Source organism: Cherax quadricarinatus, chromosome 83 (assembly GCF_038502225.1).
Source record: "Cherax quadricarinatus isolate ZL_2023a chromosome 83, ASM3850222v1, whole genome shotgun sequence".
Lineage (NCBI taxonomy): Eukaryota > Metazoa > Arthropoda > Malacostraca > Decapoda > Parastacidae > Cherax > Cherax quadricarinatus.
The window spans coordinates 5,991,391-6,008,681 of record NC_091374.1 but is presented as its reverse complement, the minus strand read 5'-3'; the positions used below and the strand labels follow the sequence as shown (position 1 = coordinate 6,008,681).

Sequence of the window (17,291 nt, the reverse complement as noted above, 5' to 3'; positions counted from 1 at the left end):
AGGTTAAGACAGCTAAGTAACTCAACTGTGTAATAAGCAGTTACAACAAAAAGAGATATACTAGGAATAAGGTAAACTGAGTTATTTACATTAACATTAAAGAGAGCATCAGCTCACACTAATAGGTACATATGTTAGCTATACAATAAATCACTCTCCTCCCTTTCTGTAGCTACATTCATTAGGTACCTTTTGGCTCTCTTGTTGAACTGGCTCATGCTATGACTGGCTTTGACATGTGCAGGCATTCCGTTCCACTGCTTTATTGCTGTACAATAAAATGTATATGAAGCCTGACCACTGTGGGCACTACAAAGTTGTTTCCTCTTCCTGCTACTGTACTTCCTTGGCTTCCCATCATTGGCAAATTTGGCAGCAAGATATTCTGGACACAGCAGTTATATAAACGTGATTTAACTTCAGTTGTTTTACTCTGTCTTCAGCATTCAGCATATCCAGTTGTTTGTGATTCATCCTGGTCTACGTGGTCTCTTGGACCCAAGTCCAGGATGGATCTTATTTTGTTCTGGTTGATTTGTAGTCCATCTTTCAGTGCGCTAGACATAGGACCCTGCGGTACTTATACAGACCATAGCTGACATCAGTGACATTCTATATAGGAAGCCCCTTGTTATGCACATTTTGGGCAAATGAGGTTAATTTTGTTCCCCAGGATGCGGCCCACACCAACTAACACCCAGGTACCTATTTACTGTTAGGTGGACATGGACAGCTGGTGACTTAAGGAAATACGTACCAATGTTTCCACTCGTATCGGGGATCGAACCACGGACCTCAGTGTGTGAGGTGAGTGCGCTACCAACCCAGCTACGGGACACTTCGATAAAGTCAATGTATTTTTTCTCTACTTGGGACATTTCTCAGGCCTTCCCACAGGATGCCACCCACAGCAGTCAACTGACACTCGGGTACCTGTTTCCTGGCAGGTACCAGGGGCAGTAGGTATTAAGAGATTTGTTTATACCTCCGCCTCGTTTCAGAGGGTCGAGCCCACGTCCCATCGGTAGTGAGCCCAGTATCTGACCAGCCGGGCTGTAGTTCGTACGTCGTTTTACGTGCGGTCAGCAGTAACAGACCCTAATCCACCACGAGGCCTGGCCTGAGACCTGGCCGCGGGGGCTTTGACCCCCGAAGCCCTCTCCAGGTATACCCCAGGTATACTCCAGAGCACTAACCACTCCTCTCTACGTACACACAGAAACTCATCAGTTATTTAATTGCTTGGGTAATTAATACGTGAATAACTTCAATATTGTGAGGCACTAGATTGTTATATTCACGGGGAAGCGTTAAACTCGCAGGGGGTCATGCAGCAGGTAATCCAAAGAAAGCAGAGCTCCATGTCCTTGGATGAAGAGCCCTAGCATCAGGGTATTTTTGCACTTGTTACTGGCCCAGAATTTTTCAGGAAATGAATACAATGTATTAGAATTTGTTGTATTATTTTATTATACATCGTGAGTGAATGTAGCCGAGTGAGGGAGACTTGAGCCTCACTCACCACAGACTTACTCACACTTACTAACTGGTCAAAGTACAACATAACTACAGGTTAAGGTATGACATAAATACCTTTTATAATCAACAGTTAAGCCTTCCCCTTCCCCTCTTATCTCCTATCATCCCCACACCCTCTTTCCCCTCTTTTCTCTCCCTGTTTTCCTCTCCCCTTCTCTCCCCCTCCCCCTCTTCCTCTCCCCCTCCCCCTCTTCCTCTCCCCCTCCTCTTCCCTCTACTCCTCCCTGCTGAGACGGAGAAGTCACTTATTTTTGCTTCTGTTAAGTTATCCATAGTTTAACACACTAATAACCTTTATCTGAGGTTGCCTCCCATATTACAACTCTTGTTACTTCGTCTGTTTCTGGTTTTAAACGGTTTACATCAACACATAAATTATATTCTCCACCTCTTTTTTTCTTCATGTCTTTTTTTAGGTATATACATTGTAGCAAGGTGTTGAGTTTTTGTTTGTATAACGAAGAATTTCCCATTATAAACATTCACCTCTGATCTCTCTCTTATCTAAGTCACACGAAGGTAGAAGTAACGTTGACTCGGGAGAGCACTGAGTCACCAGTATTGTTACTGGGTTATTTGTACACCGGACCTTGGTTGTGAGAGGTGCTCAGTGGGAGGCTAGTGAGCAGTGCTCAGTGGGAGGCTAGTGGGAGGTTCTTAGTGGGAGGCTAGTGAGAGGTACTCAGTGGGAGACTAGTGAGCAGTGCTCAGTGGGAGGCTAGTGAGAGGTACTCAGTGGGAGACTAGTGAGAGGTACTCAGTGGGAGACTAGTGAGAGGTACTCAGTGGGAGGCTAGTGAGAGGTGCTCAGTGGGAGGCTAGTGAGAGGTACTCAGTGGGAGACTAGTGAGAGGTGCTCAGTGGGAGGCAAATGAGAGGTGCTCAGTGGGAGGCTAGTGAGAGGTGCTCAGTGGGAGGCTAGTGAGAGGTACTCAGTGGGAGACTAGTGAGAGGTACTCAGTGGGAGGCTAGTGAGAGGTACTCAGTGGGAGACTAGTGAGAGGTGCTCAGTGGGAGGCTAGTGAGAGGTACTCAGTGGGAGGCTAGTGAGAGGTACTCAGTGGGAGACTAGTGAGAGGTGCTCAGTGGGAGGTTAGTGAAAGGTACTCAGTGGGAGGCTAGTGAGAGGTACTCAGTGGGAGACTACTGAGAGGTACTCAGTGGGAGGCTAGTGAGAGGTACTCAGTGGGAGACTAGTGAGAGGTACTCAGCGGGAGACTAGTGAGAGGTACTCAGTGGGAGGCTAGTGAGAGGTACTCAGTGGGAGACTAGTGAGAGGTACTCAGTGGGAGGCTAGTGAGAGGTACTCAGTGGGAGGCTAGTGAGAGGTACTCAGTGGGAGGCTAGTGAGAGGTACTCAGTGGGAGACTAGTGAGAGGTGCTCAGTGGGAGGTTAGTGAAAGGTACTCAGTGGGAGGCTAGTGAGAGGTACTCAGTGGGAGACTAGTGAGAGGTACTCAGTGGGAGGCTAGTGAGAGGTACTCAGTGGGAGACTAGTGAGAGGTACTCAGTGGGAGACTAGTGAGAGGTACTCAGTGGGAGGCTAGTGAGAGGTACTCAGTGGGAGACTAGTGAGAGGTACTCAGTGGGAGGCTAGTGAGAGGTACTCAGTGGGAGACTAGTGAGAGGTACTCAGTGGGAGGCTAGTGAGAGGTACTCAGTGGGAGACTAGTGAGAGGTGCTCAGTGGGAGGCTAGTGAGAGGTACTCAGTGGGAGGCTAGTGAGAGGTACTCAGTGGGAGACTAGTGAGAGGTGCTCAGTGGGAGGTTAGTGAAAGGTACTCAGTGGGAGGCTAGTGAGAGGTACTCAGTGGGAGGCTAGTGAGAGGTACTCAGTGGGAGACTAGTGAGAGGTACTCAGTGGGAGGCTAGTGAGAGGTACTCAGTGGGAGATTAGTGAGAGGTACTCAGTGGGAGGCTAGTGAGAGGTACTCAGTGGGAGGCTAGTGAGAGGTACTCAGTGGGAGGCTAGTGAGAGGTACTCAGTGGGAGCCTAGTGAGAGGTACTCAGTGGGAGGCTAGTGAGAGGTACTCAGTGGGAGACTAGTGAGAGGTACTCAGTGGGAGGCTAGTGAGAGGTACTCAGTGGGAGGCTAGTGAGAGGTACTCAGTGGGAGGCTAGTGAGAGGTACTCAGTGGGAGGCTAGTGAGAGGTACTCAGTGGGAGGCTAGTGAGTGGTGCTCAGTGGGAGGCTAGTGAGAGGTACTCAGTGGGAGACTAGTGAGAGGTACTCAGTGGGAGGCTAGTGAGAGGTACTCAGTGGGAGGCTAGTGAGAGGTACTCAGTGGGAGGCTAGTGAGTGGTGCTCAGTGGGAGGATAATGAGCGGTGACTACCTATCGTGCTCAGAGAAATTTGATATGTCACCATGTGGACATTTCTCTCCAAGGGCAAGTGGAAAATAATTCATTCTCCGTAAGCCATGCCTGTTTTAAGAGGCGACTAAATTGCCGGGAGCAAGGGTCTAGTAACCCCTTCTCCTGTATACATTACTAAATTTTGGTTACGTGACCAACTCAGTGCGGCTTTTGGTCATCAGTGATGGATGCCTTCCACTGACTCACCGTGATAAATGTTAAACCCCATCGTAAGATGTGATTGATGGGTTTTCCACCCCATATACAAAAGGGTCGACTTAGACAGCAGTGACCCGACGATAGCCCATCCCACACAGCACCTGCCTCACAACCTGTCTTGTGTCCAGCTTATACTGTCTAGTTAAATATTTACAGCCTGGTTAATCAGGCTCTGATTCACCGTGAGACCTCGTCATGAACCGAGCCGGGGGGCGTTGACCCCCGAAACACCCTCCAGGTATACAGACTCGAATGGATAATATATAATACACTCACACACCCATACACAAATCATTAATATACACACTTACATACAAATTAATTTACAAACGTTAAAAATGCAAAAATATAAGAATTTATTTGCAGTTGTCCCGGCAATCGAAATAGTCACAGTTTTGACATCTCGTAGCAACGCTTTTATAGCAAGAATATATCATGGGATAGATAGATGTGTGGAAAACTAAAGCGGGTTTTATTTAGGAATAGCCTCGAACTTTATATGTCTTCGTAAATCAAGCCGGATTTAAAAGCTTCCCTCATTAAGTTTAGATGGATATAATAGTCCCCCTCGTTAAGTATAGGTAGATTTAAAAGCTCCCTCGTTAAGCTTTGCCTTTTTTTAAGCCAGTTAGTTAAGTAAAGATATAAGGATAATTAATTGTTAAGCGAAGATAAATTAGGAGAACACGTATTGTGAGATTTGCCTCAGTGAAGTTAAGTCTAAACTGTAATAATTTGAGGAGCGGCGCACAGCACTCTCCCCGTCATCGCAGCATTGTTGTGGCGCCTTAACACAGCCGTGACGCACAGCACTCTCCCCGTCATCGCAGCATTGTTGCGGCGCCTTCACACAGCCGTGACGCACAGCACTCTCCCCGTCATCACAGCATTGTTGTGGCGCCTTCACACAGCCGTGACGCACAGCACTCTCCCCGTCATCACAGCATTGTTGTGGCGCCTTAACACAGCCGTGACGCACAGCACTCTCCCCGTCATCACAGCATTGCTGTGGCGCCTTAACACAGCCGTGACGCACAGCACTCTCCCCGTCATCACAGCATTGTTGTGGCGCCTTAACACAGCCGTGACGCACAGCACTCTCCCCGTCATCACAGCATTGCTGTGGCGCCTTAACACAGCCGTGACGCACAGCTCTCTCCCCGTCATCACAGCATTGTTGTGGCGCCTTAACACAGCCGTGACGCACAGCACTCTCCCCGTCATCACAGCATTGCTGTGGCGCCTTAACACAGCCGTGACGCACAGCACTCTCCCCGTCATCACAGCATTGCTGTGGCGCCTTAACACAGCCGTGACGCACAGCACTCTCCCCGTCATCACAGCATTGCTGTGGCGCCTTAACACAGCCGTGACGCACAGCACTCTCCCCGTCATCTCAGCATTGTTGTGGCGCCTTAACACAGCCGTGACGCACAGCACTCTCCCCGTCATCACAGCATTGCTGTGGCGCCTTAACACAGCCGTGACGCACAGCACTCTCCCCGTCATCGCAGCATTGTTGTGGCGCCTTAACACAGCCGTGACGCACAGCACTCTCCCCGTCATCACAGCATTGTTGTGGCGCCTTAACACAGCCGTGACGCACAGCACTCTCCCCGTCATCACAGCATTGCTGTGGCGCCTTAACACAGCCGTGACGCACAGCACTCTCCCCGTCATCGCAGCATTGTTGTGGCGCCTTAACACAGCCGTGACGCACAGCACTCTCCCCGTCATCACAGCATTGCTGTGGCGCCTTAACACAGCCGTGACGCACAGCACTCTCCCCGTCATCGCAGCATTGTTGTGGCGCCTTAACACAGCCGTGACGCACAGCACTCTCCCCGTCATCACAGCATTGTTGTGGCGCCTTAACACAGCCGTGACGCACAGCACTCTCCCCGTCATCACAGCATTGTTGTGGCGCCTTCACACAGCCGTGACGCATAGCACTCTCCCCATCATCACAGCATTGTTGTGGCGCCTTAACACAGCCGTGACGCATAGCACTCTCCCCATCATCACAGCATTGCTGTGGCGCCTTAACACAGCCGTCACAGCAACTCAAGAAGTTCAACAACACTACACAGAATCTACGATTTTCGATTGTTTTTTTTTTTTACCCTCAACAGCAGCTCTGTATCTCCAAGCAGGATCACTCGGTGCTGTTGACACTCGTCATTCAACAGACCAGCATGACTCTAGCGTCAGCACTAGTTACACCTCGTCCACGCGTCACTTGTTCGTGAGATACTCGCTAGTTAGTGAATTGGCAGCAGAGTATTACTTTTTAATCACTTTCATTATCTGCATCAACACTGTCGTGTTTTGTTTTGTTTTTTTGACACAGGAAAACATTGCAGCTCTGGTCTCACAACAGAACTCACACTGATACAAACTTTGCGAGAGAAACTCATGACAGTAACTTACTACCAGTGTTTCTTGACTCGTCTTCTATCTCGAATGAACACACACGTGCCTTGTGCTTCTTGGCCTTCGGAAGTGAGGATAGGTATGAAGCGTCAATAAGAGGCAAGTAGAAACTGTGGTCTGATGATCAAGGTACCCAGAGTATTACCTGGGTTCATAGCTACGCTGCTTTTCTGTCGGGAGGTACCTTGTTCTGTTATTTGAAGGAGAATAGTCTGCATCACTCCTTGCTTTAATTCACACTTGAGTTCCCTTCTTGACCGGAAGATAATACAGCTCTGGGAAGCATCGGCGCCCCAGGAACCATCGAGAGTAATCGAAGTCCCTTAACTTGAAGACGCTTCAAGCCGTCGAAGACCCTGGAGTTTAGAGCTGGACTAGACCGTTGCGGGTGGGGTTCCTGGCTACGTAGATGTCCATGTCGTGGTCGGTCCAGCCATCGGTGTCATAACCGGTTAAGGAGTGGCTGGAACCAGCATGGCTGAGACGCGACTCTGCTCGCTCGCGTGACTTTGATCTTTGGCGGCGCCGGTCACTACGCTGAGACGTCACTCTCGCCAGGCCGCCCATGGTGGAGCCAGGTCCTCCCATGCTGCCAATGGTGGAGCCAGGTCCTCTCATGCTGCCCATGGTGGAGCCGGGCCCTCCCATACCGAAGGCGTTGGGATTGACGGCCATGGGTCCGTATCCACCCACGGCGTACTGCGAGGGAGCCAGAGACTGCCGGGACATACTGAGATCTGAGGAAGTGACAAAAATTATATTATCTACAAGAAACCATAACTTATATGATGCATAGCATTAAAATAGGATATTATTATTATCATTTTATTCTTTAGTAAGCATTAGGTTAGGCTAGGTTTGTCAGGAAACAGGACAAGTGTTTCCTGACGCGGGTCTTAGTCATATGATGACCCGCAGCTGAAACTTTTGGTCATTTGACCGAGGCCTTCCACTGGCTTACGGTTCCAACTCTTTAAAAATTATTTTTATGATTATAGCCGATTGGATTTAATAAGCACTGAGCCTGGGAATGTTAAAGTAATCATGTTTGAGCCTAAGCATGGGAGAAAATACCAATTCCTGAGTGTTAGAGAGAGAGATATATATATATCCACATACACAGGAAGAAAGCGAGAGCGAGTGAAAGCTAGAGAGCACTTAAGAAGGTACACCATCACGCCAGGGGTGACACAAGCAAGAGAAAGCAACGTATGAAGCTCACGCGAGAGAGAAGCTTACAAGTAACTACAGTCGTGTTAAGTGATGTATGTACACTATACTAGCTTCTTGCTCCACTGAACCCACTCACCACTACACACACACACACACACACACACACACACACACACACACACACACACACACACACACACACACACACACACACACACACACACACGACCCTTGCAACCACAAATAGATGAGTATAATATTAATATATAACTTTTTCCAACACGTCGGCCGTCTCCCACCGAGGCAGGTGACCCGAAAAAGAAACACTTTCACCATCATTCACACTGTCACTGTCTTTGCAGAGGCGCTCAGATACGACACTTCAGATGTCACTCCAAACAGCCAATATCCCAAACCCCTCATTAAACAGTGTAAAGATAATGCAAAAAAAAAAAAATCGGTCTATAGACCTCTTCGTCGCCTGAAGACAGTCTCTTGTTACACCGAAATTAGAAGCAGGTTACTGTATATTTCAGTCTTATGTTGAAGCTATCTTCAGCCCAGTAAAACTCTTACAAAGGACACATTCTGACTCTCATAATGTGACCTGAGTTGAGTGCACGATGATCGTTACATTCACTGGGGAAGCGGTAAACTTGTAGGGGGTTATATAACGCCTGAGAAATGACAAGAGTCAGGTTCAACACAAGAACGCGGAGGAAAGGCTCCAATTCCTTTAAATCAATAGTCTTTTTGTTGGCCTTTAGGTACCTCCCTTGAAAGGCAAAGGTGATAGAGGCGTCAGGTTTGCACTGGCCTTCTGGGAGGTTGAAACAGACGTGTTGCACTGTTTATTCTGTTGCTCTCATGTGAGGTAGTCATAACCGGCTATATACTATATAACCCCTCTGTGTTTCATTAAGTCACTAGTATAATATAAAACACATGTACGAAACCTGTGTATCTTGAGAAACGTTTCGTCTGCGCAGCAGGCTTTATTAGTGTGGTACAGAGGCTTGAGCACCCAGAGACTAGCTAAAGGAATTATGGCGTAGGTTAAAGTGAGTGGAATCGCAGACGGGTGTAAGGTGGTGAGGGACAGATTCAAGGAATTCTGGGGTTGGTTTAAGAAGTGTGGGATAGGTTTTAAAGGGTGAGTTTCAGAAGATAGGGGTTTGAAATGTATACTGGGTCAGTTTAAAAGTTGTGTGATGATAAGCTTAACGCGAGTGCGAGTCTGTAGGCAAAAGCACAAGGGTGAGGTGACAACACAAGGGTGAGGTGACAGCACAAAGGTCAGGTGACAACACAAGGGTGAGGTGACAGCACAAATGTCAGGTGACAACACAAGGGTGAGGTGACAGCACAAAGGTCAGGTGACAACACAAGGGTGAGGTGACAGCACAAAGGTCAGGTGACAACACAAGGGTGAGGTGACAGCACAAAGGTCAGGTGACAACACAAGGGTGAGGTGACAGCACAAAGGTCAGGTGACAACACAAGGGTGAGGTGACAGCACAAAGGTCAGGTGACAACACAAGGGTGAGGTGACAGCACAAAGGTCAGGTGACAACACAAGGGTGAGGTGACAGCACAAAGGTCAGGTGACAACACAAGGGTGAGGTGACAGCACAAAGGTCAAGTGACAACACAAGGGTGAGGTGACAGCACAAAGGTCAGGTGACAACACAAGGGTGAGGTGACAGCACAAAGGTCAGGTGACAACACAAGGGTGAGGTGACAGCACAAAGGTCAGGTGACAACACAAGGGTGAGGTGACAGCACAAAGGTCAGGTGACAACACAAGGGTGAGGTGACAGCACAAAGGTCAGGTGACAACACAAGGGTGAGGTGACAGCACAAAGGTCAGGTGACAACACAAGGGTGAGGTGACAGCACAAAGGTCAGGTGACAACACAAGGGTGAGGTGACAGCACAAAGGTCAGGTGACAACACAAGGGTGAGGTGACAGCACAAAGGTCAGGTGACAACACAAGGGTGAGGTGACAGCACAAAGGTCAGGTGACAACACAAGGGTGAGGTGACAGCACAAAGGTCAGGTGACAACACAAGGGTGAGGTGACAGCACAAAGGTCAGGTGACAACACAAGGGTGAGGTGACAGCACAAAGGTCAGGTGACAACACAAGGGTGAGGTGACAGCACAAAGGTCAGGTGACAACACAAGGGTGAGGTGACAGCACAAAGGTCAGGTGACAACACAAGGGTGAGGTGACAGCACAAAGGTCAGGTGACAACACAAGGGTGAGGTGACAGCACAAAGGTCAGGTGACAACACAAGGGTGAGGTGACAGCACAAAGGTCAGGTGACAACACAAGGGTGAGGTGACAGCACAAAGGTCAGGTGACAATACAAGGGTGAGGTGACAGCACAAAGGTCAGGTGACAACACAGAGGTCAGGTGCAGCACAGGAGTCAGGCTCTTAGCAACGTACCTGAGGCTGACTAGGATACCTGTGGTGGTGGTCAGAGCTTGACCAGACCTTGCTGACGGAGGTCGATGTCGTTTATCAAGAGAGCCTCTCGCCACACACTCCCCACGGAGCCTACAGGGATACGAAAAGCCGTCAGCACAACTACTGCAGCTACTACTACAATGTCTACAACTATTGCAACGTCTACTCTTACTACTACTACTGCTGCTGCAACGTCTACCTCCACTACTAATAATAATAACTATCTACCTATTCTTAGCTACAGTACCTGTTAGTGTTATTAGTACTACATTACTATTACTACTACTACTACCACCACTATATTCACTTCTAGATCTACTATCATCAACTACTGCTATCAGTATCATCTAATACAATCACTACAACTGAAATGTTACGATATACACCATTCACAGCTACTGATATCTACATCAACTACAACTACCACAATATACAGTATCTACTGAAAATACATCTCCCAGAAATTACAGCATCTACTGGCTCGTAGCTCAATGGTAGCGCCTTTGGTTCACAATTGCAGGACCGGGGTTCGATCCCTGGACGGGTGGAGATAGTGGGCATGTCTCCTTACACTTATACCTGGAGGGTGTTCCGGGGGTCAACGCCCCCGCGGCCAGGTCCGTGACCAGGCTCCTGTTCACCTAGCAGTAAATAGGTATCTGGGCGTTAGTCGTCTTGCTGCTACTGTTTTTCTAGCAGTAAGTACCTAGGTGTTCCTAAGCCAGACTGTTGTGAGTCGCATCCTGAGATAGAGGATTTGAAACCCAGTAGATATAAGCCATATTGGCTTGGCTTTCTTGGCTTAATAACTCTCCAGGTTAAGAGAGAAGCTCCTCTCCTGGATCTAGTCATGGCTGAGTGACTAGGTAGCAGAAAAGTGTCTACATGAAGAAGAGTGAAATCGGAATGTTGGACCGCTGACGAGTGGCGTTCCACAGGGATAAGTCGTGGGTCTCTTGTTTATAATATTCATTACTGACACTGTAATGGTACACAGTACCGAGAACTTGATGACTGGAACATATGTGCAACACCTGGGTAGCTTCAAAACGCATGTACAGCACCTGGGTAGCTTTAAAACACATGTGCAACACCTGAGTAGCTTTATTCTGAAAACGTTTCGCGAACCAGTGACTTTATCAATTCGATACAGAGGTTATTTGAAGCTGCTGAAACAGGAGATAGTACAAGACGAGGTTATCAGTCCCACAGTCTAAGTGTTCACCATACAGTCTCAGGTGTTCTACGTGTGTCTTATTCACCTACATTAACTACCTTGCTGAGGGAATATGAAGCGACGTCAGTAAATTCGCTGACGATGCAAAAATAGACCGAATAGATTCGGAGGATGATACTTATAAACTCCAAGAAGATGTGGCTGAGCTAATGCAGTGGTCCGAAAAGTGGCAGATGTGGTTCATTGTGGACAAGTCTTAATCCACGGGAATAAAAATAATTCAGTGAAAAAGTGATGTAGAACTTGATCATACAGAATGTGAAAAAAGTCTTGGGAGTTGTGGTAGGCAGTAATCTCTAGCCAGGACAGCAGTGCTGTGTGTGTGTGTGTGTGTGTGTGTGTGTGTGTGTGTGTGTGTGTGTATGTACTCACCTAGTTGTGGTTGCAGGGGTCGATTCATAGCTCCTGGCCCTGTGTGTGTGTGTAATAAGGTTACCAGATTGACTTTTCCTCCAGAAGTGTGAGGAACAGGAGTCTAAAGGCTATACTACAGCTCTATACATCATTAGTAAGTCCCACTTAGTTATGATTATAATAATATGATTAGTAAGGACTGTATATGTACACAACGGATATACATGCATTGTTGAGCATACAAAGAAGGATGATAGAATTCATCAACTTCATTGGGAATCTTTCATACGAAGACAGACTGAGAGCCTCCAACCTTCAGTGTCTTGAAGAACGTAATGTGAGGTATTACTGAGATATACAAGTGGAAGATTGGGTCTAACCAAAGAACAGGAGGACGCTAAGAATATCTAACCAATAAAGATCTCAGAGCCAAAGATTCCAGTTGAATAAATTCAGATTTAGAAAGAATATAGGAAAGTACTTGTACTCATGATATGGATTGCAAACAAACCACGGTACGGGTGGGGATTGAACTAGCGGCAAGTGAGTCTTAAAACTCTAGGTCAGCACGTAAGCTACTGCGCCAGCTGGCTATAGTAAGATTCATCCAACTAGGTATATTTATACACCATAGGAAGGTTAGCATGGGCCACCACTGTGACCACAAATACAAGTTTTTACAGATGAATCTCCCGCCAGTGTGGCTGTCACGACCACGCTGGCGGGTCACAGTGGGACCCATGCTAACCTCCCTAGTTGAATGAATCCTATTGTAGCCAGCCAGCTTGGAGTTTTACGACTTACTTGCCGCAAGTTCAATCCTCAACCGTACATTTAGATTCACGGTACACAGTGCCACAGAGAGTGAGTGTTTCACTGAGGCTCAAACATACAGAAACTCGCTACTTCGTGTGGGATTGACTTGTTCATCAACAAATTAAGTATATAAACATATATACAAAGTTTATGATACTATATTACAGACAATGTTTCTCTCACCAGGAGCCTCGTAAAGCCTTATATACAGGTGTTTCACTCGTAGGAGGCCCCCTGGTTGGTACTCCCGTAGTTGTAACTGTCGTGCTTGTATATCTGTAGTAAATAATAACTTGGGGCTTCCTACCAGTAGAACACCAGACCTAAGACAACAATATTTAGCAATAGAGTAACACAGATAAAAGAACACTTAACACAGTGTTAGTAACTCGTAAATAACAGTTAATAGGTGATAACTTTGTTGTTAGTCTGAGAACACTTTTGTTTTTGGTCTGAGAACACTTTTGTTGATGGTGTGAGAACACTTTTGTTGATGGTGTGAGAAAACTTTTGTTGATGGTCTGAGAACACTTGTTGATGGTCTGAGAACACTTGTGTTGATGGTCTGAGAACACTTGTTGATGGTCTGAGAACACTTGTTGATGGTCTGAGAAAACTTTTGTTGATGGTCTGAGAACACTTGTTGATGGTCTGAGAACACTTGTTGATGGTCTGAGAAAACTTTTGTTGATGGTCTGAGAACACTTGTTGATGGTCTGAGAACACTTGTTGATGGTCTGAGAACACTTGTTGATGGTCTGAGAACACTTGTTGATGGTCTGAGAACACTTGTTGATGGTCTGAGAAAACTTTTTTTTGATGGTCTGAGAACACTTGTTGATGGTCTGAGAACACTTGTTGATGGTCTGAGAAAACTTTTGTTGATGGTCTGAGAACACTTTTATTGATGGTCTGAGAACACTTGTTGATGGTCTGAGAAAACTTTTGTTGATGGTCTGAGAACACTTGTTGATGGTCTGAGAACACTTGTTGATGGTCTGAGAACACTTGTTGATGGTCTGAGAACACTTGTTGATGGTCTGAGAACACTTGTTGATGGTCTGAGAACACTTGTTGATGGTCTGAGAACACTTGTTGATGGTCTGAGAACACTTGTTGGTCTGAGAACACTTGTTGATGGTCTGAGAACACTTGTTGATGGTCTGAGAACACTTGTTGATGGTCTGAGAACACTTGTTGATGGTCTGAGAACACTTGTTAAAGTGGCCTCAGTTTTGACACCTTCAACACTTAAAATCATAATAACGTGATTGTAAACAGGCCTGGAGTTGTAGGTCTAACTTGCTCAGGGTTCGAACCCAACCTGTCCCGTGGTTTGCATGGGAAACAGCGTTGAGGGCAGCTTCTAGACACTTTCTCTTAACATGGGACCATAAGAAGGGAGGTGCACTGCAACAGGCCTACTGGCCCATACTAGGCAAGTCTTTGTCGAACCCTGCGTAGGTCTACTTGTGCGATGACTTGTCTCGCGTCGTGAGATGACCTGAATACTGTGACGAATTACATGCGTGAGGCCTGGTCACGGACCGGGCCGCGGGGGCGTTCACACCTCAATCCTTTTAAACACCTCCAAGTCTCACCAACGTATATTTTCTGGCAACCACCTTCAGGCATAAAGTATACACCTGCATCACTGGTCACAGTACCGGGAATTTTGGTTGTGGTTAAGTTTGTGGTGGTGATTGTATTAGTAGTACCTACTGTGATGGTATTAGTAGTACCTACTGTGATGATGGTATTAGTAGTACCTACTGTGATGGTATTACCAGTACCTACTGTGATGGTATTAGTAGTACCTACTGTGATGGTATTACCAGTACCTACTGTGATGGTAGTAGTACCTGTGATGGTATTACCAGTACCTACTGTGATGATGGTATTAGTAGTACCTACTGTGATGGTATTAGTAGTAACTACTGTGATTGTATTACCAGTACCTACTGTGATGATGGTAGTAGTACCTACTGTGATGGTATTAGTAGTACCTACTGTGATGGTATTAGTAGTACCTACTGTGATGATATTACCAGTACCTACTGTGATGGTATTAGTAGTACTACTGTGATGGTATTACCAATACCTACTGTGATGGTATTAGTAGTACCTACTGTGATGGTATTACCAGTACCTACTGTGATGATGGTAGTAGTACCTACTGTGATGGTATTAGTAGTACCTACTGTGATGGTATTACCAGTACCTACTGTGATGATGGTAGTAGTACCTACTGTGATGGTATTAGTAGTACCTACTGTGATGGTATTAGTAGTACCTACTGTGATGGTATTACCAGTACCTACTGTGATGGTATTAATAGTACCTACTGTGATGGTATTAGTAGTACCTACTGTGATGGTATTACCAGTACCTACTGTGATGGTATTAGTAGTACCTACTATGGTGGTATTACCAGTACCTACTGTGATGGTATTAGTAGTACCTACTGTGATGGTATTACCAGTACCTACTGTGATGGTATTACCAGTACCTACTGTGATGGTATTAATAGTACCTACTGTGATGGTATTAGTAGTACCTACTGTGATGGTATTACCAGTACCTACTGTGATGGTATTAGTAGTACCTACTATGGTGGTATTACCAGTACCTACTGTGATGGTATTAGTAGTATCTACTGTGATGGTATTACCAGTACCTACTGTGATGGTATTAGTACCTACTGTGATGGTATTAGTAGTATCTACTGTGATGGTATTACCAGTACCTACTGTGATGGTATTAGTAGTACCTACTGTGATGGTATTACCAGTACCTACTGTGATGGTATTAATAGTACCTACTGTGATGGTATTAGTAGTACCTACTGTGATGGTATTACCAGTACCTGTGATGGTATTAGTAGTACCTACTGTGATGGTATTACCAGTACCTACTGTGATGATGGTAGTAGTACCTACTGTGATGGTATTAGTAGTACCTACTGTGATGGTATTAATAGTACCTACTGTGATGGTATTAGTAGTACCTACTGTGATGTTATTACCAGTACCTACTGTGATGGTATAAGTAGTACCTACTGTGATGGTATTAGTACCTACTGTGATGGTATTACCAGTACCTACTGTGATGATGGTAGTAGTAGTACCTACTGTGATGATATTGCCAGTACCTACTGTGATGATGGTATTAGTACCTACTGTGATGGTATTAGTAGTACCTACTGTGATGGTATTACCAGTACCTACTGTGATGGTATTAGTACCTACTGTGATGGTATTAGTACCTACTGTGATGGTATTACAAGTACCTACTGTGATGGTATTAGTACCTACTGTGATGGTATTAGTAGTACCTACTGTGATGGTATTACCAGTACCTACTGTGATGATGGTAGTAGTACCTACTGTGATGGTATTAGTACCTACTGTGATGGTATTACAAGTACCTACTGTGATGATGGTAGTAGTACCTACTGTGATGGTATTACCAGTACCTACTGTGATGATGGTATTAGTAGTACCTACTGTGATGGTATTACCAGTACCTACTGTGATGATGGTATTAGTAGTACCTACTGTGATGGTATTACCAGTTCCTGCTGTGATGATGGTATTAGTAGTACCTACTATGATGGTATTAGTAGTACCTACTGTGATGGTATTACCAGTACCTACTGTGATGGTATTAGTAGTACCTACTGTGATGGTATTACCAGTACCTACTGTGATGATGGTAGTAGTACCTACTGTGATGGTATTATCCGTACCTACTGTGATGGTATTAGTAGTACCTACTGTGATGGTATTAGTAGTACCTACTGTGATGGTATTAGTACCTACTGTGATGGTATTACCAGTACCTACTGTGATGATGGTAGTAGTAGTACCTACTGTGATGGTATTACCAGTACCTACTGTGATGATGGTATTAGTAGTACCTACTGTGATGGTATTACCAGTACCTACTGTGATGGTAGTAGTACCTACTGTGATGGTATTACCAGTACCTACTGTGATGGTATTACCAGTACCTACTGTGATGGTATTAGTAGTATCTACTGTGATGGTATTAGTAGTACCTACTGTGATGGTATTACCAGTACCTGTGATGGTATTAGTAGTACCTACTGTGATGGTATTACCAGTACCTACTGTGATAGTATTAGTAGTACCTACTGTGATGGTATTACCAGTACCTACTGTGATGATGGTAGTAGTACCTACTGTGATGGTATTAGTAGTACCTACTGTGATGGTATTATTAGTACCTACTGTGATGGTATTAGTAGTACCTACTGTGATGTTATTACCAGTACCTACTGTGATGGTATAAGTAGTACCTACTGTACCTGTGATGGTATTACCAGTACCTACTGTGATGATGGTAGTAGTAGTACCTACTGTGATGATATTGCCAGTACCTACTGTGATGATGGTAGTAGTACCTACTGTGATGGTATTACCAGTACCTACTGTGATGATGATAGTAGTAGTACTTACTGTGATGATAATGGGAGGGCTTTGTTTATGCTTTCGCTATGCTGATAGCTGTGCTGTCATCAAGGAATATTACGCTGGTTTTTAGTAGCGGTTTAAGTGTGTTGATGTGCTCCCTGAGGAACTGTGAAGGGTCCTTAGTTCTGAAGAAAAAAATAGCTTGGCGGGTGTAGTAGCAGTCTTATGAGTATTCTGACCCAGGACCGGAA

The 17,291-nt window shown here is 45.8% G+C and overlaps 1 protein-coding gene across 3 annotated transcripts in view; it reads right to left on the bottom strand.

Moving 5' to 3' along the window:
- Window positions 1-5,827: 5,827 nt before the first annotated feature.
- Window positions 5,828-17,291, bottom strand: part of LOC128702212 (leucine-rich repeat and fibronectin type-III domain-containing protein hattifattener) — a 95,858-nt gene continuing 84,394 nt past the window's right edge. Inside the window, exons 13-14 of one of the 3 annotated variants that reach the window (XM_070102773.1) lie at window positions 10,177-10,287; window positions 7,152-7,285 (exon numbers count right to left, since the gene is read on the bottom strand). In XM_070102773.1, coding sequence (XP_069958874.1) covers window positions 10,208-10,287 — 80 coding nt within the window. In that variant the 3' untranslated portion in view covers window positions 7,152-7,285; window positions 10,177-10,207. Of the gene's footprint in view, window positions 7,286-10,176; window positions 10,288-17,291 lie in introns of all 3 variants that reach the window. The other 2 variants (XM_070102772.1, XM_070102771.1) reach the window with 2 other exon arrangements.